The sequence below is a fragment of the Phodopus roborovskii genome, unplaced genomic scaffold (genome assembly GCF_943737965.1).
Source record: "Phodopus roborovskii unplaced genomic scaffold, PHOROB, whole genome shotgun sequence".
In the NCBI taxonomy this organism is placed as follows: domain Eukaryota; kingdom Metazoa; phylum Chordata; class Mammalia; order Rodentia; family Cricetidae; genus Phodopus; species Phodopus roborovskii.
Window position 1 is genome coordinate 1,603,820 of NW_026126442.1, and position 21,901 is coordinate 1,625,720.

The following is a 21,901-nucleotide window of genomic DNA, read 5'->3' on the forward strand; positions in this document are numbered from 1 at the left end:
ACTCCTCAGGAGGCAATGTCACCTTGTTGTCTTGACAGGTCTCCCACTGGTCTAGAGCTCACCCAAATAAGCAAGCTGACAGGAAGGTCTCTGGGATCTTCTGTCTCTGCCATCCTAAAGCTGGAATGACAAATGTGCGCCACTATGCCTGGATTTTTTAATGTGGGTCCAGAGGATTGAACTCAAGTCTTCATGCTCAAACACAGGTATTTTACTGACCGAGTCATCTGGATGCCATATGCATATAACACAGCACATTGGATGATTTTTTTTAAAAAATCTGTCTCCCAAATTAGACTGTGAGCTCCCTGAGGGCAGCAAATGGGTCTTAAATGCCACACTGGACCCTGAACCAGCACTTAGTGTTTCTTAGGAAATGCCTGAAGAATAGCAACATGGATCAGAGAATGGACCACCTGTGGCTTCCTCCTGTTTGTGTCTGGGTTCAGTCCATTCCTAGCATGGCAGAATGACTGGAGACCACAAGAGGGCAGCAAAGAGTCAGAAACAAGCAACAGGTGTGCTCTGGGGCCCAGCCCAAGCCAGAGTTCCAGAAGAAGATGAGAGCTCAAGGAAAAAGTGGGGACACACACACACACACACACACACACACACACGCACGCACGCACGCACGCACGCACGCACGCATGCACACACACGCACGCATGCACACACACGCACGCACGCACGCACAGGAAGAGCAAAAGCCCTTCTCTAGAGAAGCACCCAGAGGGCAATGGTTCAGCCTCCCTTCAGTGCTGGAGTCTGCAAGCCTTTGCTGGCTAGCCTCTGTGGGCCTTTTCTAAACTTGTTCAGTTATTGGGTTTCACTGGGTTCTGTCCTACTTGTGGGAAAGGCCTCTACACAGACCTGAGTAAGCACAGGACCCCTTCTAACAGGACAGAGAGGGAGGCCTGGAGAGAGAGGAGGCAGCGCCCACCCGTGTGATGAGGCCCAACACTGCCAACTTTAAATATGAAACAATGGGGTCACAAGCCAAAGGATGCTTGCAGCATCCACAAGCTAGAGAACAGAAGAAATCTGAGTACCCAGAAGGAACTCAACACCTTGACATTAGCACAATTAGACTGTTTGGGCTTCTGACTTCAAGAACTGGGAGAGAACATTTCCAATGTTTTAGGCCACTGGGTGCAACAGGAGATGAATAGACTTGAGTTACTGGAGAAGGCTTCTCTGCGGAGGGTAACAGGAAGTGTGAATGGGCCAGGAGGAGAGAAGCTGAGAAAGCCCAGGTGCTGCAGGTCCCTCACAGTCAGCTCCTGTCCTCTTGCAGCTTGCCTACACTTCCCCTCTGGTTCCAGATGCTCCTTCTGTCCCTTTTCCTCACCTACCACCTCCTCAAGAGACCACAAACTATCACAGTGCAACTTAATGGCAAGGCTTCTAGAAGTAATTTTCCCAATCCTTGACTACTAGTGTGTCCAGGACCCTAGGGACTATAAAGACCATAGGGAGCCTAGGGACCACAGGGACTGGCCATGCTCCTTGTTGCACATTGCTCCTGTCAATCACTTTCTGCATCTGCTACAGCCTGGGGAAGATGAGGACACCGTCAGCCCTGCTGGTACTTTTGCCTAAAGCTACAAAGCTGGAGTAACACAAGGGGCTGGGGAGGGAGTCCCTGATCCCTTGAGTGACTCTCAAAGATGTTTACCTTCTTTTCAGACTCACTAAAGCCAAAGGGTAGCGGACTCCCTTCCCCGCAGCCCAGGGCACTGAAGAGTTCCAAATGCCATGTCAATATCGGTGAGGTTGCACAAATATCTCCAGGCAGCATTGGTACTTACTCACCGATCAAGACACTGTGGAATCTTTGGTGCAAAACTTTTGGTATTTGCTGAGACTTGATGAAAATAAAATCTGAAAACTGTCTCCACCCTAAGCTGATATAATGTGCGGGCTTTGCTTTCTTCAGTGCAAAGGGCTGCAGGAAGGGAATCTACAGGCACCTCAGAGAAGCTGGGTGCCATGTTCTGCTGACGTGAGAACGCCCTGGAGCAGGAGGGGCAGATAGCACTGCAGCGGCAGCAGGGCCAGAAAGCAGGGCATGCCAACAAGCTGCCACTCAACACAGAACACGCTAGCCCCATTTTTTCACACCCCACAGTTCAACTGCCTGCATGTACCCTAGAGGCAGTTGCTCTTGTGTGTGTCCTGAAAGCAAAAATGTTATAAATGGAAGATTCCACTTATATGTGGGAGGCAGCAACAGCCGTACGTTTCCTAAAGCCCACGGAGGCGGAGAGCCATAGGGTTTCCAGTTTCCCTGCCGATTGCACTGCAGGCCCATGGCAAGTACGGGAGACAGATTCCCACAGCGAAAACATCCATCCCAGGGTGGCCACCTCAGTGCTGGGAAACCAGATAACAGCTTCCCGGGAGTCCTGTCAACTGTTTCTCAGAACATGCCAACAGGCTCTCCAGGGCTGTGATAACTGGATCCCATCAGTAAATACCTCAAAGACTTAGAATCCTGAGAGGTTAAGCAGCAGAAATCTGGACAAATGTAAGATCAAAGCCCTCAAGCAGATCACGGAGTAGTCTTGTCCTGGTCCCTAGAACCTGGAGGGTGAAACCTGTGAGTGCCAAGACAAGTTGGCAGATGTGGAGAAGTTGGGAACTTGAGCTATGAATGACCTGGATTGCTCACACGGGCCCTGAGTGCTGGGGTGCCCTCATTTGAGAGGAGAGGGTGACGTGGAGACTGGGCCTTGGGGTGATGCAGCTCCAGCGAGTTGAGTTGAGGAACAGCCACTTCCTTCCCAGGGATTCCCAGCACCAGCGTTTTGGCCTGGTGATGCTGACTTCACACTTGTTACAGAGATGAGAGAGAATGCTCCCATTATCACGAGCACTGCATTTGGAGTTTTCTTCTACTTGTCACAGGAAATTAAAGCGCAGGGTTTTCTGCTTTGCCCTGCCTCTGTCCCTGGCCAACACTCAAAGTACCTAGAACCCGCTTGGTGCTATGACGTGCCCAATGCTAAGAAGGCTCCAGTGAGAGCGGTGTGCACCACTTAGCTGATGGAGCACAGAACACTGGCCCCAGCTTGTGGGCAGTGACATTTGTGCTCAGACCTGGAGAGGGAGGCTGGATCGCAACAGGCAGGTGGAAAGTGGTGCAGCCAAGGATAGGGAATGAAATAGATGAGTGACTGGGGACAGGGAGGGTTGGAAGAAGGGCCCACAAAGCAAGCTAGGGCCACACCTTGGCAATGCATGGGGAAGACTAGATCACTGTTCTGCTGAAAGGCAGGGTCCTCTGTGCTGGGGACACAGGCCACCCAGGAAACAGGTGTGGAGACAACGTAGAAACAGGACACGACAGCGGTTAGGACACTGAGGAGCAAGAACTAAGCTGTCTTGATCTGGCATCAGAGCCAGTCAGGAGGAAGAGGAGAAAGGTCAGGAAGCAGCGAGAGAGACATGGAGAAGGAAGAATTCAGGGTCCTTGAGCTTCAGGCTCCCCAACGGTAATTCTTGTGTTCTTCCCTTCAGTCCTGTGCACTGTGGCGGGGAATGGAGGCCTAGAACCTGTGTTCCCATTGCAGCGGACTGGCGATTGTGCTCTTGTATGGCTCTGTGACTCCTGCTGCCATCCCTACTGGATGAGAAGGTACCCCTGTCCTGCTGGGGCCTCTGCCAGGCCCATAGCCATTTGTATGTGGGGCCTGGTAGTTGGGGCTTGAGGGATGACAGGGTCCAAGGGCCGCTTTGTTTGGATAACCAGAAAAGGTTCGGCTGCTTCTCCTAACTTGTTCTCTGGGGGAAGGGAAAGTTTTCTGGGAGGACCATCAAGGGGTGGTCTCACTTTCACCAGGTCTAATCAGGACCAGGACCCAGGGTCACTTCAGCAATCCCCTTCTGAAAAGCCAGGGTTGGGACTTAGAGAACCCATTTGCCAGGGCCAAGCTCATTAGCTACGACATGAAGTCTACTAACTTCTTTGGGTCCCAGACATCCAGAGAAATGGGGTTACAACCCCGATCTGACAGAGTTGTTCTGTATAAGCACAAGAGAAAGAAGTTAGCCTGTTGATATATAAAGTCAAAAGCCGTCTTGAGTGCAGACTGTGACCCCAACTGCTAGAGGCTGGAAAATGAGGAGCCCAAGAGTATGGTGGTGGAGATGCATGCTCCACTTCCTCTGTTAGCCTGTGCACTGCATTCCTCTGGCATCCGCCACAGGGCCATCCTTGCAGCAGGACAGGCAAAGTATTTGCATTGCAACCTGGCAGGCCTCCCCAGTGTTGGCAAGGCCCAGGACAAGAGCGTTCACGGAGGCCATTTCCCATATGTCTCATATTTAAAAGGCATAAATCAAGCTAACAAACCGTTAAATGAAATATGCTCCATCCTCCTACCTTGTTAAAAACGCTGTGCACACGACTAGGCTAGAATGGAATTTTGAACCCTGGGGCTCCTTGATATTCTCTGCCAGGTGTACAGTGCAGGAAACCCCACTTGCCTGTGCCCTAACCTGCTCCACTTGTTGCCATGTGAAGCCACACACACACACACACACACACACACACACACACACACCTGTGAAGCCTTATATACCTTTTACTCAAGTCCTCACCATCAGGGGTTCACAAGCAGGCCATTAGGGCATCTTCAGGAGGACAGCCCTGGGGTAGAGCCAGAGAAAGCTCAGCTCCATCTGTGTGGGCCTCTGGTGTGGAGGAAGGAGCCCCTCGGTTCTGTGGACTCACCCTGGCCCATGGGATGGATGAGGAGGGGGGAAACAGAGGACATCCTTTAAGGAATGGTGTCAAAACTGACACTTCATGGGTGGAGAGACAGGTTATTAAGTTTTAATGGTGTTCAGTATAGTTCAAGTGGTGAACTCAGTAGTCAACAACCTATCTGTCTTGAAAACACACTGTGCTCATGCTCAAGGGATAAGACCACCAAGAGGGACTCATGTGACACAGATTGAGGAATAAAGAAGTTGGGGGCGGGGAGAAAAGCTAGGGGGACCCCAACCAGCTGGCCCTATACCTGTCTGGGTTCTGGCGCCCAGTGTGGCTGACCGGGGACTTTTTAAGTGTCAGATGAGGACCCACCCTCTGATGTCCTCCACAGTGCAGCCACTGCTAGGCTGGCCCCACTGTAGACCCAGCTGCAAAAGAGGCTGAGTCAACCTCTGCTGACTTATTCAGGTTGATTTCTCAGAAGCATGGAGTCACCTGGGCTGCTCTGGGGCAGAGAGTGCCCTCCCACAGCAACCCCATCTGCTGCCTGCTGTGGAGATGCAGACAGTGCAAACTCACCAGGAACCATCCCTGTCAGCGTCGGTGCAGAGTAGCTGCCCTGTCCAGCGGGGGGGACGTGCGGAGGGTACCCTGGGAGGGTCGTGCTTGCCAAGTCTCGGCCTGAAGAATCAAAGCAACAGATCACAGGGTGAGCATCTCTGCAGCCTGATGCTCGGCCACAGCTCCCTGGACATCCTACACATTTGTCACTTCTGGATGCTGAACTCCAGCATGTCCTACTCCCCATGTCATTTGTACATGCTCGAACACCACAGACAGACACATGCGCGCATGCACACACACACACATACTCCACACCAGCTCCCCTGGCTGTACTTGGCAAGTACGAAGCTAGAACTGTGCTCTATCTCTGAGAAATCAGAACCCCTCAGGGAGGTGGGACAATGGCAGTGCCATGTACCAGGCTGTGTACTTCTGACTTAGACTGCTCCAGCTCCGCCCTGTTGCTTCTGATCTGTTCTCCTCCAGCCACATACAGGCTCCTGCCATTGCTTTAAGACAGGCTCACACATGTCCCTCTTACATTCCCAATAGCCTGTGGTGGGAGCACCTCATATCCTCCAGCTCTATTCCTGGCCTTGTATTGCATTTTCCCTCCCAAGATCCAAAGTCGTTCCTTTATTCAATGAACATACAGGGCACTTCTCCCCAAGCCAATATTTCCATGCAGCTGGTACATAGAGGCCAAGGCCCTGACACTCAGGTGGAGACTTGCAGACCTTTGAGGGCAGGGAAGGCTTCCGGCCCATCACCACCACTCTGCTAGAGAGGTAGGAATCTATTTAGCGCCTGCTCGAGAATCCATGCAAGGAAAGCGCTGACCGCTGACCGCTCTTGCTGGCCAGCCCACGTTGACATTTTGGAGACACAAAACAGACCTTAAGTGGAAGAAGGAGAGCAAATGGCTCAGGTCTCACGGGGACCCATGACAGAGCAGGTGTCTTGTGGCACATAGTAGGCATTTTGTGAGTAAGTCCATGGGGTAAGCAAACATCCAAGAGGCTCATGGAAAGGAATCTCAAGGTAGCAGAATTCCATAAGCAAGGAAAAAACAACTATGTCCCTGTCTGTGTCCCTTCAGGAAGGAGCAAGGCCTGTGGCTCTTCAAACCCTCTTGCATGTATGTTATAGATGACAGGAAGATTGCTGATAAGACATGGAAACCAGACCTCGGGAAAGTACCGTGTTCTGTGGTTACTGGACCCTGAGGGAAGGGGCCGGCCCATGGGCGGGAAGATGAGTGACTGCTGATCATGCAGTCCCTCCTGAAACCCAGCAGTATACCAGTAAGGACTCTGAGCCCAGCCCATCCAATGGCGCTCAGAGGAGAGCCACCACTGACCACTGTCCTCCAAAGACCCAAGCCACTGTGTAGCACGAGAGCAGGAGCATGTCCTGAGAGATGACGCTAGCCCTTCTAGTATCATCAGTCCGTGACCATCCATAAGAGTGCCTCATCTCACAGTCCACCAACCTTCCAGAACTTTAAGAACCCCAGACAGCCCCCCCAAAGGAGTCCCCTCACTGCCTCTGCACATCACCTCCATGGCTTTGGGCTGAGTACCCTGGCTCAGGTGTCTTTACCTGATGTTGGAATTGAGCAAACACCCCAGGATTAACTCTGGGAGTCCTTCATCCTTGGCATAAATTGCACCCAGGCAATCCTCTCAAGGAAGGCCAAGGCGAAACCAAACAGCCCAGCTTGCAGAACCTGAGGCGATTGAAGAGCTTTGCCCTATTAGGTTTCCCATGCCTCTCAGCAAAGTCAGAGCTCCAAGTCAAATCTTTGTACCCCAAGGTCAGAAGGGCACAAGGTTAAAGAAAGAAGCTGTTCTGCTGGAGACACAATGGTCTTGGGAGTCCCTGCAGGCCCCTCCACTCCTGTCCAAGAGGAGACTCAAGAGGAGCTCTGGGGCTGTTCTTGCCATTTTGCAGATGGAAAACTGAGACCTGGTGGAAGAAGGGGGACAACTGGCTTGGGGCCCACCAGGACTGTGTCAGGGCAGACACCTCAGCTCAGCGCTACCCCAGCCCAAGGCCTCCTCATCCCCAGTCTTCTTCACAGAATCAGTGACGAAGAACTGTGATGATGTCAGACACCCAGCACAGGGCTGAGATGTCAGTAGCCAGTCTGTGAGATAGCCAAAGTCAAGGCCTGCCTTGGTGCGGGGCATCTCTATCAGTCGTGGGAGCATCTCTACCAATTTGGACAGCATCTCTCACCTCGTCTCTGACCCCAGGTTCCCACCTAAGAATGACAACTTCAAGCAAAGAACACATGCAAAGAAATTATAAAACACAAGGTTCTTGCAAGGATTTTAAAAAGGTTAACACTTCTAGCCCTCAACAGCCCAAGGAAGTGAGGAATCTATATGATCCTCTCCTTATAGGAAAAAGTGATTTGCTGGGTGAGCCAGTGTCAAAGTTTACATGGCTAGCCAATCTGTCCACTCCACTATCTTGCTATGGGACTGTCTGTACGTCTGGCCTTGATTCCTGAAGTCTCATCTCTCAGCTAGGACATTGCCACCATTGATTATTGGCTCCATCTTCCAGAAGGAAATTTGACCACATAGATTTTTATAGTGAACATGTTTTTCTGGGGTTAAGACAAAAGAGGGGTGTCAAGCATGTCTCCCGGAAGACAAGGCTGCTGAGGTGAAGCTCACCTTCTGCAGTTGTTCATGAACTCCAGCTGCCCCGGATGGAGAGCAGGGCCCTGAGAAGGGCAACATGTGCCTGTGGAACTCAGAGAATCTGAGTGAGACTTGGCCCGGACTCCAGGGCACCTGCCTCCTGGGATCCAGTTCATCCTATAAGTGTCTGCCCTTTGGGCTGTTCTGTCAACAGGTTTGTTTTTTGTTTTTTGTTTTTTGTTTTTTTTTCTTCTGCTGGTACACACTTTAAAACCTGATCCTTCAAGCAAAGATTCAGAAAATCAAAACCTTGGCAAAGAGCTCAACTCAGAAGGCCAGATGAAGCAGCAATAAAGCAGCTCGGGGAAAGGAGGAGGAAGGAATCAATACATGAAAGAGGAAACATAAAGGCAGACGCAACCGTTAAGTATAGCCAAGAGTTGGTATTTGAAAATGAAGTGACGTCTATAGCCGGACCACGCGGAACACGGCCAGCCTCATCTGAAAAGACCATAAAACAGACAGACAGAAGTCAATATTTAAAACAAATCCCATAGAATTATCAAGATCAAAGGGCCTGAGCTGCTGCTGAGGGCCATGTCTGGGTCCATGGTTCAGCTGCAGCTGGGTTCTGTGTTGATGTCTGTGGCCCATGTCACCTCACGGTGGAAGGAGGATAATAGGAACCATGTGGGATGGAATTAGAGGGTCAGGATGAGCAGGTCCCATACTTGGCTGGCCCCAGGAAAGCTAGCTCTGCCTCTCACTGAACACTGCAGCAAGAGAGCTGGCCTTGACCCTCACAGGAGAGCTGACTCCACCCCCTCACCTGAGGACGGTGACCTCAGAGGCCTGGACTGACCAGCTCAGCTATCACCCAGGCCCACAGCCCAGCCTCAGGTTGGCTCACCCTAATACCTGCCCCACCTAGGACCTGCTAGAGTTCATGAAGCTACTGGTCCTGTGGGACAATACCCACAGGACCTCCATGATTTGAGGAGGCCGCGGGATCCCAGAGGAGTTTCAGTGAGGATCCAGTGTTGATGGTGTACCACAAACCAGAGGCCTTGGACCAGACCAGTGACTCACTGCAAGCAACTTTTGCTAGTAAAGTTGATTGGACAAAAGGGTATACTATGCGCCACACCACTCCCAATGCCATCAGGATGAATGAAGAGGTGTTGGAGAGGCAGGAAAGACAAAGAAGTGAAGAGGTTTTTTAGTTTAGTTTTGTTCTTATTTTTGTTTGTTTGTTTGCTTGCTTTGCTTTGGTTTGATTTTTTTTAAAATTTTCTTTTGGGGAGAGGAAATGGAGGGGGTGGGAGGTAAGTGAAATTAGGGTTCATGATGCAAAATTCCTGAAGAATTAATAAAGAAATTATGTTACAATTTTAAAAAGATAAAGAATGAACAAAGATAACTAAAATTATAGGAAGAATAACATTTATAAAGAATATAAACTGCATATTTATAAATATGAAATTCTCAACAAAAGGTTCAATTTTCTAGGAATATATAAATTACCATAATAACAAGAATAGTTGGGAAATACCAATAGCCTAATAGTCTTTGGAGAAGTAGAATAACTGTCTTTATTTAAAAAAAAAATAAGAGCCTTGCCCATTAGCTTCATGAGCAAGTTTTTAATCTATGTTTTATTTTATATAATCTTCAAGGGATATATGCTTATGTTACTAAATAGTCTAATGCTCATCTCACCACCCTGGACTAATTGAGATGTAAGCACAGCAGAAAAACCAAGAATAAAGGTTAGTATCATGACTCATTCATGGGGTACCAAGTTATTTCATTCATGTTACTACCAACAACGGTAGCAAATGTCCACTATCACTCTGATTTGGTCATACCAGCCATGACCAAATGAGTTTTATCCCAGTTATGAAAGGATGGTTTAATATCAAAATATTGGTTAGAACACCCTATCACTTTTTTTAAGCTGTCTATCTGTATGAAAGAGATGGAAAAGACATTGCTACCATCTAAAATTCGCTCCTTACATATTAGTAAATAAGATGGAAGTACACTCCAATCTTAAACCGATTTAAAATCATCAATAGTATATTATACTTCATTGCTGAGACACTTGGAGGATTTGTTATAAAAGTCAGGAACGTGACAGGGAAGTTTATTATCAAGGAAAATTATTCTGAAAGTTTCAGCCAATACGATAAGACAAGAAGAGTTACTGTAGAGTGTGGGAACAGCAACCAGAATTATTCAGCCAGAATTGCCTTAGACCTGGAAGAGCAGGTCTCCTGCTGGAGCCATGAAAGAGCTGGTGGGACTGTGGAGTAACGGGCAGATGTTTGCAGGTATCGGTTCAAAGACTAGCTCCCACCACCTTTGATATTACGAAGTCTTTGGCTTGGTTTTCCATGGCCCCTGCAATCTGCGCTTCCCCAGCGCCATGAAAGCTTGGCCAGTCGCCAAGCTTCGATGAACCCTCACGCCTTTGCCCAGGTGGTTCCCATTTCAAGCAGCCTTCTTCCAGTTCCAATCCATTTGGCGTTCAGTCCAGCCCCCAAGTCACCTGCAGAGCCTGCTACTCCATACAGCCCTTTCCAGTCCTTCTGATGTCTACTTCCTCAAAAGGTTTCCCTGCCCCCCATCCCAGAGCAATGGAAATGCCCCCTGGAGGAGAATGGACAAAGCTGCAGGTGATGAGATTTTTAATGACAAAATAGCCCTTGCTTTGCCACTGGACACTCTCAACGCATTAACACCATTGTCCCACCAATTCTGTGAAAGAGGAAGGCATGGATAAACAACCTGTCCACAGTGGTGTGACCAGCAGGAAACAGAGCTGCCTTGAGCCCAGGGCCCTGGCCCTCAGCCTGAGCCTCTGCTGATAATGAGGTGTTGGGAACTGTAGGGAGCAGTGAGAAGGTGTGGCTGGCAATGGGGAGGGCAGATTGAGCAACAAAGTGAGCAACAAGCCCAGATGAGCAGGTGACACAGCAGAGAAAGCAGACCTTGACGGCCACTGGAAGCCACAATGGAGATGGCTGTCAGTCTCCAGGAAAGAACCCACCCGTGAGCTCCCCTCCCCAGGACAGGGTTGTGTGACACTGGACACACAAAGCTCACTAACACTCTGGAGGGGGAAGGCATGAAGACCACCCAGGACCCTTTGGCCCCAGTCCCACCTCTGCTTCTGGATCTCTGTGGGACCCTGGGCAAAGTCAGACTACTGCTCTCTCCAGCTTCAGCTTCCCCAACTCTAAAGGTCTTCCCAGTTCAGCCCCTCAGAGGCCGGAAGCTCTTGCTGGAGTAAGTGTGAAAGGCTGTGAGTGTAAGGTTGTAAGGCCCTGCTACTGAGTCTCCTGGTTTCTAAGGGCTCCTTTGTGTTACCCATGAATCCGTTTTTACTTAGAGAACACCCTAGGAACAGAGGCTCCATCCTATGGCTACAAGTACTCTTATGGAACACACAACCTGTTGTTGGGCAAATTGAGAAAGTCAGACTGATGGCTTTCTGTGTCAGAATGGAGGCTGTTGATGGACATTATCCATTTTGTCTTCATCACTGACAAAATTCTGCATGTACCAGGGCAGAAGACTGACTCCAGCTTAATATGTAGAGCAGCCGACAGAACAGTGAGGAAGGGCTGCCTGCCCTGCTTTACCATTAACCCCTGTGTGACCTTGGGAGAGACTCTGTACCACTTTGAGCCTTAGTGCCCTCATCTACAAAAAGCAACACTTTACCTTTTCTGCCGCCATCTTGAAAACTGGTGACAGGATTCCAAAAATGTAGCAAGGACATAGCCATCTTTAAAAACTAATGAAACAGAGAGGAACTTTTTTTTTTAAGCTCTCCTTACTTAACAGAGAGGGTTTTTCTGCCCCTGTGGGGCCTCGGCCATGTGCCTTGCCTTGGATAGCAGGGTACTAGCAGCTACTCCCAGGCAGCACTTGCTGTGCGAGTGTGTGTCTGGTGTGGCACTGCGTACTTCTGTGGTCACCATGAGAACATGTCTCACCCAGCCTCTCATCCATGAAGCAGGGAGCTAGAGCAGAGTGACTCGTCCTCCCCTAGTTCAGCCAGTTTCCTGCTAACCCCTAAAGGCATGAGTAGGACAAGTCATTGCCAGCCCTGCATGGATGGCAGTGTGGTCTGCTAAGCCTTTGATGATTGACACAGATTTATATGTGACACCTATCCTGCTTTTATTCATTCTCCACTACAAACACACTTCCTGGGGCCTCCGAGGACATCAGCTTGAATCCAAGTAGAGGCTGAACACATCCTTGGGAGAAAAAAACACAGAGGGCTCAGCTTTGCCGTGTTGGCCTCTGAAGAATCTCCTGTCCTGGAGCTGTGGATCCTGTGACCCTGAGAGCAACAGGCATTTATTTCCCATGCCTATTCCCTTCTCTATCGCTCATCTCCATCAGTACAAAGCAGATAATGAGATATTAGAGCTTCTGCTTAGCTGTCCCAGGCCTCTGGGATGGGAGGCCAAACAGAATCAAACACAGCACGGCATGGAGGCTCATGTTTCCGTCTCTTCTCACTGAGAAGGGGGTGGTTTACATCGTTTGCTCTGCAGCTATGGTATTGATGAAGATAACAGAATGAATTGGTCTACGTGTGAGTGTGCCTTGTTCAACTTCTCTTAGAGAGACTAATTAATCACCACCTTTACCCACTAATAGCCGTTCTAGGGACTTTGAAACTCATGACAGAACGATGCTTTTCAGCCCTAGGAGGAAAGGAAAGAGTTGGTACCTCCTCCTGGTGTACCATTGAGGAAACTGAAGTGCAGAGGAGGGCCATGACTGGCTCAAAGACTTAGAGGGAATGGATGGTGGGGACTTCATCTTAGGTGTCCTGATGTCTAGTGGAACTCGGCTCTTGCTTGGTTATTCAGTGTCTCCCACACAGAAACTGGCCTCCCAGATGCTAAAACTTCCTGGGAAGTCTTTATAATTAAAAGTGTGATACCTGTTCATGACTAGGAAACCAATGAAATGGATAGGAAGATGAGTGAGCCACAGTGTGCACACAGCTCCAGCCTGGGGTGAGGGAAGGACCCCAGCTTCCTGGGGCACAAGGGGAGCTTATATGGGGTGCTGGATAACCCACGTGCCATTGGGGAAAAGATTAAGTGAATAGTCCCCTCACAACACTCAGGAGAACAAATTCCATGTGCTTCTGAGACAAACAGAAAACCAGAGCTACACAGGCTGGGAAAGTGGCTAAAGTCGCCCCCAGGCTAGATGTGTGGAAAGACCGGTAATGATGACTCAAAACCAGATGTCTGCATGCTGCCTTAACATAACTCAAAATGACCAAAGACCTAAGTGTAAGCACAGAAACTGCAGGACTCTCAGAAGAAACAGTGAACAACCGTGACCTTGGGTTAGTCCAGGCTTTCCTAAAAATCACACAAATGATTAAAAAAAAACGAGCAAATTAAAATTTAAAATACTTGTGCTTTAAAGGACACCAATAAGAAAATGAAGATGACCTGGGCAGTGGTGGTTCAGGCCTTGAATGCTAGCACTCAGGAGGCAGAGACAGGTGGATCTCTGTGAGTTCAAGAACAGCCTGGTCCACATAGTGAGTTCCAGGACACTCAAGTCTACACAGTAAGACCTGCCTAAATTTTTTTTTATTAAAAAAGTTTTAAAATGAAAAGAAAATGAAGATAACCCGTAGTATGGGAGAAAATATTTGCAAATCAGGTTTCTCATAAAAGGCTTCATCTAGAATATATGAAACATCAGAAATTAATAAAAAAGAAAGATGAACAAACCAATTACAAATGAGCAAAGGGCTTTCATAAGCACATGGATATAAAGTAGCCCAGATTGAGCCCCTTGGCACCATTGGCCAGCCATTAGGGAAATGCAAATCAAAGCTGCAATGACATAGTGTTTCTCCCCTACCAGGAGAGTCACATTGAAAAACACAGATATAATCTTCCATAGATGAAGAAAACTGGAATTCTCGTTTCCCACTGAAGGGAATGTAAAATGGTGTGTGTACTTCAGAAAGTCTAGAGGTTCTTCAGAAGGTTGGACATAGAGTTCCCACATGACCCAGCAATTCCACTCAGGTTGTACCACCAAGAGAAATGCGACCAACTTTCCCCATGAAAAACCATCTGTGAGTGTTCATAGTATCACTATTTGTGAGCCAGAAAATGGAGACTGCTCATATACCTGCCAGCCGACGGAACAAAGGAAGTCCAAGGTTAGAGTCTGAATCACTTACAGAAAGACTTGGGGGGGACAATGAAGGGGTGTGAATATGGATGAAGGGAAGATGTGAGACATTTGGGGATGCATCTAGTGGAGAGAGCAGGGTTGGGCAAAGGCAAGCCATAGCTGACCTGAGGAGCATGGCCACCAGAGGGCAGCCTTACCTCCAGGGAGGAGATGCTAGGTCAGCTCTGTGAGGGTCTGGTCTGAAGAGCCAGGAAGCCCCCATAACCACTTTCCCTTTCACACACCCTCCCCAGTTACCTCTAGAACCAAACCTAGATCTCAGAATGTGGCAGGAGGGGTCAAGTCTTGGAAATACATGGGTCTGAGTTCAAATCTTACCTCTGCTACTTACTACCTGTGTGATTTTAGGAAAATAATAAAACTATCTGAGTCTATTTCTATAATTGAAAAAACAGTACTTTTAGGAACAAAAACAATATCACTCTTTATGATTGTTTATTTTTTTTTAAATTAATTTGAGAATTCTTTGTAACCCTTCCCATACAGAGGTAGTGTCTACTTTCCCTCATCTTAACTCTGGGCATCCATGGACACTGGCCAATCAAAAAAGCCACAGATTTCTTGGGGGTCCCTGTGAGCTGTACTTTGGGCCAGTACCGTTCAGGCCTAATCTTCACCAGCTATGGTTCTAGCATCTGCTATGTTCTAAGTACCTTGTGCGTTTTGTAGATACTCACTCCTTTAACTCTCAACACCTTGATAAGAAACTCTATCACCAGCCATTTTATAGACATGAGAGTGAAGGTGTAGGGTTAGGGTTAGGCACTTGTCCAAGTTCACACAGTTGGTAAGGAATGGAGCCACACCCAAATCCTCGGCATTCTGACACCAACTCCCTCCACATTCCTCCCCTGTCCCCTGACACTCATCCTCCTCCTGCCTCTGGACTGGAGCTTTCCAGAGATCAAGAGCTACTGTTGTCCCTTGCCTTCCCTTCCCTGGCCTGGCTTGCAGCAGGTTCTCAGGAAATGTCTGCTAAGATGACCTTAACCCAACGATTCAGTTCTACTCATCTGAAAGAGCTATGGCTCCCTCTTCCCCACACCTCAGAGGCTTTTTCTTGCTACCTTCATAAAATGGCCAGACCTGTCTGGCTTACCATTTTCTGCTCAGATGCAACTTTTCCTTTTTCACACAGACCCTTCCTAGGTAGTCTGTATGTACACTAATGGGTGTGTGTGTGTGAATCCAATTAACTTCAAATTTAGCTCATAATGAACTTATCTCATTTTGCTACCAGCTCGGTTCTCATTGTGTGGCAGTAATTAACCACTGGGGGTTGTCACTCTTAGACACATGACACAAAACTCCTCCAGCCCTTGCTTCAAGCCCTTGCAGAACTCATTACTCTGACAGTGTGCAAAGCCTTCACTATGAATGCTATGGGGCACAGACTCAGCTCCCCCTCCACCCACCTGATGGTGAGTGGGAGGGAGAGAAAGGACAGACACACCACTCCAGTCTCATGGGAGAGGCAGCCATCAACTGAATGGGCTTGGCATGCCTGTGGTGAGTGCACAGGAAGGTAGTGATGGCTCCTTGGCTGAGAGAGGAGTTGCTGTCCTTGGTCCTGACAACCCCAGGTAGACAGGCAGTCCTGCCCACAGGAGGGTGGCTGTCTCTGAATAAGGTCTCTCCCTCTGCCCCAATTATAAAGGACTATGATGGAACAGGCTGGAAAAGGCTCTTCCCATGCCAATACCCTATGAGTTGGTGTCCTCTATCTGAGGACAGATAGAGAGGCTGGTGCTGGCTGTGGCCAAGACAGACTCATTAGTGTCTGAAAGATACCTGCACACAGCCCCAGGCACCCCAGACCCTCTGAGCTGCACCCAGTGAAAAGAGGTTAAAGGTTAGTCTTGTTATCATGTGTCCAGGAAAGAAACCTCTGGAAGGAGATGTGGCTGCTGACTTGCATGCCATTGCCACAGTCTCCTCTCTAAGAATGGGCATGGGTGTGAGGTACCTCCTCAGATGGCTAAGAGTATGGGAGTTCTGCTTTTCACATAGTTTCATTTCATTTGGAATATTTCAACTATGTCAATGCTAATTATTAATGTGATTTTAAAATATAAAAGTAATTGCTTTTTGCAAGTTTTTATAATAAAATTTATTTAAAAATTTAAAAACAAAATTATAATAAAAATACATCCCAAAGAACAAAGAAAGTATGTCCCAATGTTTAGGTCCAGACTTCCAGTTTTCCTCCATTACCCGTCCTCAAGGCCCTGGAGTCCCATGTGACCCACTTCACCAGCAGTGGCTTCATCCACTGCCAGGCCTGGCTAGAGTCAGGACTGCTGCCCAGGGCCCAGGTACCTGCCAGACAGGAAAGGCCCTGACGGTGGAGGAGGCTAAACAAAGCAGAGAGAGACAGCATCCAGGAAGACAGGGGTGGGAGTCAGTCAGCCTCCCGGAGACATCATGCCTTTGATTCTTGTGGGTGACACTTTTAGCTTCCTGGAAATGAGACTCTCCTTCACACCCAGCCAGTCTCCTAGCCCTCCTGACTTTCTGTCCCCTGCTCCATGACACTGACTTGCCCTGAACCGCACTGTCCCTCCTTTTTTCCCACCATTCTGGCTCCTGTTCCCAGGCCTCCCCACCCCACCCCATGCCACCTCCCTCGGGGCTGTTCATGGTGTCTTCCCAGAACCCCCCTTTGCACAGTCAAAGAGCCACAAGAGACCTTGCTCTGAGGTGAGGAACATCCCTCACAACTTAAACAACAGGTCATAAAGGTGGGCTATGTCCACGGCCCCTCAGCATCACAGGCAATCCTCAGTGGCTGACCAAAGGTCTCTAAGGGACTATGTCTAGTTTGGAGAGTTGTGTAATAGATTCCTGGCTAGGAGAGACAGCTCCCAGGTTTGTCAGAGAGGCCTCATTTGAACATTAACCAGTTTTTTTTTCAATCTAGTTCTAATGCTGATACTTTTTAAATGCTTTTCTTGAGGGACTGGAAGGACAGCGCAGTGATAGAGGGCTTGCCTAGCAAACATAGTCCCTGGGTCCAGTCCCTAGCAAACATAGTCCCTGGGTCCAGTCCCCAGCATTCCCACCCACAAATATTTATTTGTGTGTTTGTTTGTTGAAACAGGGTTTCTCTGTGTAGCTCTAACTGTCCTGGAACTTGCATGGCCGACCAGGTTGGCCTAGAACTCAGGTATCTACCTACCTCTGCCTCCCAAGTGCTAAGATTATTATTATTATTAATTAGTGGGCTCAGGAGATGGCTCAGTAGTTAAAAGTACTAGCTACTCTTCCAGAGGGCTTGGGTTGAGTCTTAGTGCCTGTGTAGCTATGGCAGCACTCAGCTGTCTGTAACTTTAGTTCCAGGGAATCCAATGCCCTCTTCTGGCCTATGTACACACCAGGCACACGCATGGTGCACAGACATACATGCAGGTAAAACACCCACATACAAAATAAAATGAGATGATCTACATTTATATTTTTGTGCATGAGTGTTTATGTGTTCGTGAATGCCACAGCATGTATATGGTAGTCAGAGGACAGCTTGTGGAAGTTGATTTTCCCCTTCTATCATGTGGGGCATGTTTTTGAACAGGATTGTGGAACCCTGGAGTTTTTAGTTTTTTCTTCCTGTTCATTAGGCAAAGTGTCCTTCATATATACTCCATACCACATCTCTATGGAAGTTATTTATCCCTAGTATCTTGTTATAGCAATTATGACTAAAACGATATGTTTTTTAATTGTTGAAAAGTGTATTTGACAGCTGTTGTAGGAACCATGCCTGAGTCAGTGCAACGACCTGAAGATTTTAGCAAGATGAACAACTACCACTTTAGGGGAAATGAATGAACAAGGCCAAGGTCTTGGAGAGGGAACAAAGCCTGTTACCTGGCCTCTCTTGTCTGCACAGGGTGTGTAGAGCACTCGCTCACAGTCCCCACTCCCAGCGGATGTACAAACGAACTGCTCAGAAGCCCCCCTTGTTTCCGACCTGCCACTATCAAAGGATGTGCTGTTTCACAGAGGGTGCTGCTGTAGCAGCCCACCTCAGCCTACAGAATGTGGCCAGCTAATTGAGATGAGCGGCAGCTAGCGATCACAGGAGGTCTGGCAGACTCCTAACGACAGGCTTATTAGCCGTTAGTTTAGGGAGTGTTGTTTCTCTAGAAACAATAAGCCTTCATTTCTCTTTCCCAAATTACTAATTCCTCACATGTAACTAATTCTGACTGGCCTGTCTCGTACTAGCAAGACTAAAAGTGCAGTCTGGATCTGGAGAGCCAGAAAGACAAATATGAGCACTCAGTAAGTAATTGGGTGCCATTTACTTTTCCATCTCCAGCCCTTCATCTGGGCAAACCTCATCTACTTCTCTGAAGTCACTGGCAGCTGTGCCATCTCTCCAGTCCTGTGCTTTGGGGATTTTCTTTGTTGTGTATATTGATTTTGTTTTAGTTTTTGAGATAGTCCTCTGTAGCCCAAACACTAAAGTCACTAAGTAGCTGAGGCTGGCCTTGAACTCTACATCCTCTTGCTTCTACTTCCCAAGTGCTGGGATTATAGGTGTGCTCTGCTATACCTAGTTAGTTAGTGGGGGTGGTCAGAGGGTACTGGGGATTAAACCCAGACCTTGCATGTTCTAGACAAGCTGTACCCTGAGCCCTTATGCTTTGGTTTTGAGAGTGACTTTCATCTGCCCGGAGTTTTAAAGCAGATATAGGGGCTTAGTCAATTTTTTTATGCACTATTGTGGCTTACTGTTGTTCCACTGGAAACTGTTGATCCAATACAGGGAAAGGAAGAAGGCAGCGCTTTGATTAGCATGCGGACACCACACAGCGGTCCTGGGCTTTTCTGCCAAGATGGGCCCTGATTCAGGGACAGGAGGGGGCCATCTTTGCAACAGGGAAGGAAGGAGGAAGAGAGGGAGAAATTTGAATGTGGGAATTATGGAAAGATCTACAACATATATTATTAAATCTATAAAACAAAATGCAGGAAGATTCTGTACTATATGGTTTTGTCTTTGCTAGTAAACCAATGGATCAGATCCATGTGCTAAGAGGCAAATTAAAGCAGGACCGTGGTGGTACATGCCTTTAATCCCAGCACTCGGGAGGCAGAAGCAGGGTCTCTGTGAGTTCCAGGACAAACTCCAAAAGCCAAAAGCTACACAGAGAAATACTGTCTTGAAAAACCAAACCAGAAGAAAAAAAAAAGAGAGAGAAAATGTTAAAGTGACATATGTTTGTACAAAACCGAAACGGGCTGAGACTGGCAAGGAGGAGTCTTATTTTTCATTTTGTATTTTTTCTGTACAGTTTAAATATTTAATCACATGAATGTATTACCTTCAATTCAAAATTAACATTTTGATTTGAAATTAACTTTTTTTCCCCTTAAGAGCCAGACAGTGTCTGTACCCCAAGGGCCCACTCATAGACTATAAGGAGAATGATATTTAAGATGCATGAAGTTGTCCCTGGTTTTGGAACTGAGCTGTCATAGGAGAACGTACTTGCTTTCCAGGACAGCCTCATGCTGATGGCAGGAGTGTCTTATACAAACAACAAATACTTATCCAAAACTCACCAAGTCTCTCCAGGCCAGTACCTAATGCTCAGCAGCGTCCTGTCCCACCTGCCTGAAATACCCCACTCAACAATGTCAGTCCCTTTCTGAATGGCTATGAACAGCCAAAAGTAAGGAGTGGAAGGAGTCCTTCCTGCCTCCAATCTAGAAAACCTAATCTTTAGGGGCACATCGTTCCAACAGACTTGGTGGCTTAGTTTCCCAGGCTCCCACCAAGGTATTAAGAACAGCAGAGTAAAAAGTACGGAAGGTGACTTTTGACCTGCTTGTACTACCATTAGGGGAAGTGACAGGTGAGCGGCAAGGACCGCATGTTGATTACTTTCCTTACTGCCGCAACCTGGCAAAAGCAATCTGAAGGCTCACAGTTTGAGAGCACAGTCCCTCTTGGCAGGGAGGCAGGGAGGCAGAGGCATGAGGCAGGCAGCTGGTCACATTGCTTCCACAGTCAGGAAGCAGAGAGGTGGATGTTGGTGTTCAGCTAAGCTCAGCTCTGCTTTTATTCAGTCCGGGGGCGGGGGCGCCCACGCATGGGATGGTGCCTCCCACACTTAAGGTGGGCCCCTACCCCCAGCCCAGTGAACACTGCTCACAGACATCCCGGGGGGGGGGGTTGTCTGCTAGGTGACTCTAGGGCCAGTCGAGCTGGCAATCATCGCATATGGAGATGGGAAAATGACAGGAGCAGACACAGAGTCCAAACCTCAGGTGTCAGGGTGATTAGTGGTGACACCAGTGACTGCCCACAGTCTCCAAGTCTTCACTGCTGTACCGGGGGATTCAGTCATGCCTAGCCACAGGATAAGCCTGGGTGAGGCCGGAAGCAGGGGATGTTTTGCTTTCCAGCCTGGCTGTGCATCTCTTACCAAGACTTGTGTATAGATAAAGAAGTGTCCGGTAAGCCCCTCCCCACAATAGTTGTTATTCACAGATGGTAAAAAGCTCTTTGTGTGGAGTGGCACCAGGAATAACCTCTATGAGGCTAGATTTTACGTGTGGCAACCACACCCCTTATCCTGCATGTTCCTGTCCAGGCCAAGCCATTGCCAAGCCACTGGGGAACAAAACTACATCTTGCCTCTTTTTTTGTTTGTTTGTTTGTTTTTTTTGAGACAGAAGCTGTCCTCAAACTCATTATGTTGGTGAGGGTAGCCTTGAACTCCTGATACCCCTGTGCTGGCATTACAGGTGTGGTTCACCATGCTTGACCCCTTTTTGTCTTTTGATGTTTCAGAATCACACAATTGCTCGCCTAGACTAAAGTGTGAAGGTTGCTGAGTGTCCTACCCAGGGCTGCCAGCATTGCTGTTGCCTATTTCCCGCTTGTTCCTGGTAGCTACTGCTATTACAGAACTCGATCCCCAGACCTCAAACTGCAGGACAGCCTGCCTTCCTGGGAGAAGGCATCCATATCTGATACCTTTTTGAGAAATTAAGAAGAAGAAGGAGGAGGAGGAAGAGGAGGAGGAGGCACAGTAAACACAGAGTTCTCCTGACAATGTTACCTAGATTTGAGAACATTCCATCTTTATAAGGTAGGTGATACAGCATGGTGGTTAGGGACAAAGGCCTAGGACTGTGGTTTCCATTCAGCTCCTGGCTCCAAGTCTGCTAGCAGTGTGGTCCCGCAGAAGCTGCTTCACCACATCCCAGATTCAAATTCATGAAATGAAGGCCCTCCCGGCTGTCTCACTCATTGTTGCCTGGGTTGAATGACCAGATGGGCACACGGCACTGTGCCTAGCTCAGCATGTCCACTCATAATGCCACTATTGTCATCTGTTGCTCCCTGGCTATACAGTCACCTCATCCTGTCCATGTTGGTCTCAGAAGTTCTGTTCTGTTCTTGCCAGGTCACCATCAGGGACCTTCCATTGGTCCTCACCACTTACATGGCAAAGTACTCACTTAGTTAAAAGGATTTTCTAGAGATTCCACCTGCCGGGGCCCAAACCCCAGCTCTGTCACTTACTATAGACTTTGGAAAGGTTAACTGTCTCTTGTCTTTACTGCCAGTGAGTTGGGGGAGGGGGAGGCTTCAGCTGCTCTTTGCTAAGACAGTTAGGAGACTTGATTGAGACAGAGTCATGGCCACCAGTGGACAGTGCCTGGCCTGGAGCCTCCCTTGCCATCCACT

General features: G+C 48.3%; 1 protein-coding gene across 2 annotated transcripts in view; it reads right to left on the bottom strand.

Annotated features, from left to right (window-relative positions):
- Pax5 (paired box 5) overlaps positions 1-21,901 on the bottom strand; it is a 178,385-nt gene that overhangs the window by 38,294 nt on the left and 118,190 nt on the right. For both annotated transcript variants that reach the window (XM_051187702.1, XM_051187703.1), the window contains exon 8: positions 5,297-5,398. In XM_051187702.1, coding sequence (XP_051043659.1) covers positions 5,297-5,398 — 102 coding nt within the window. The remainder of the gene's footprint in view (positions 1-5,296; positions 5,399-21,901) is intronic.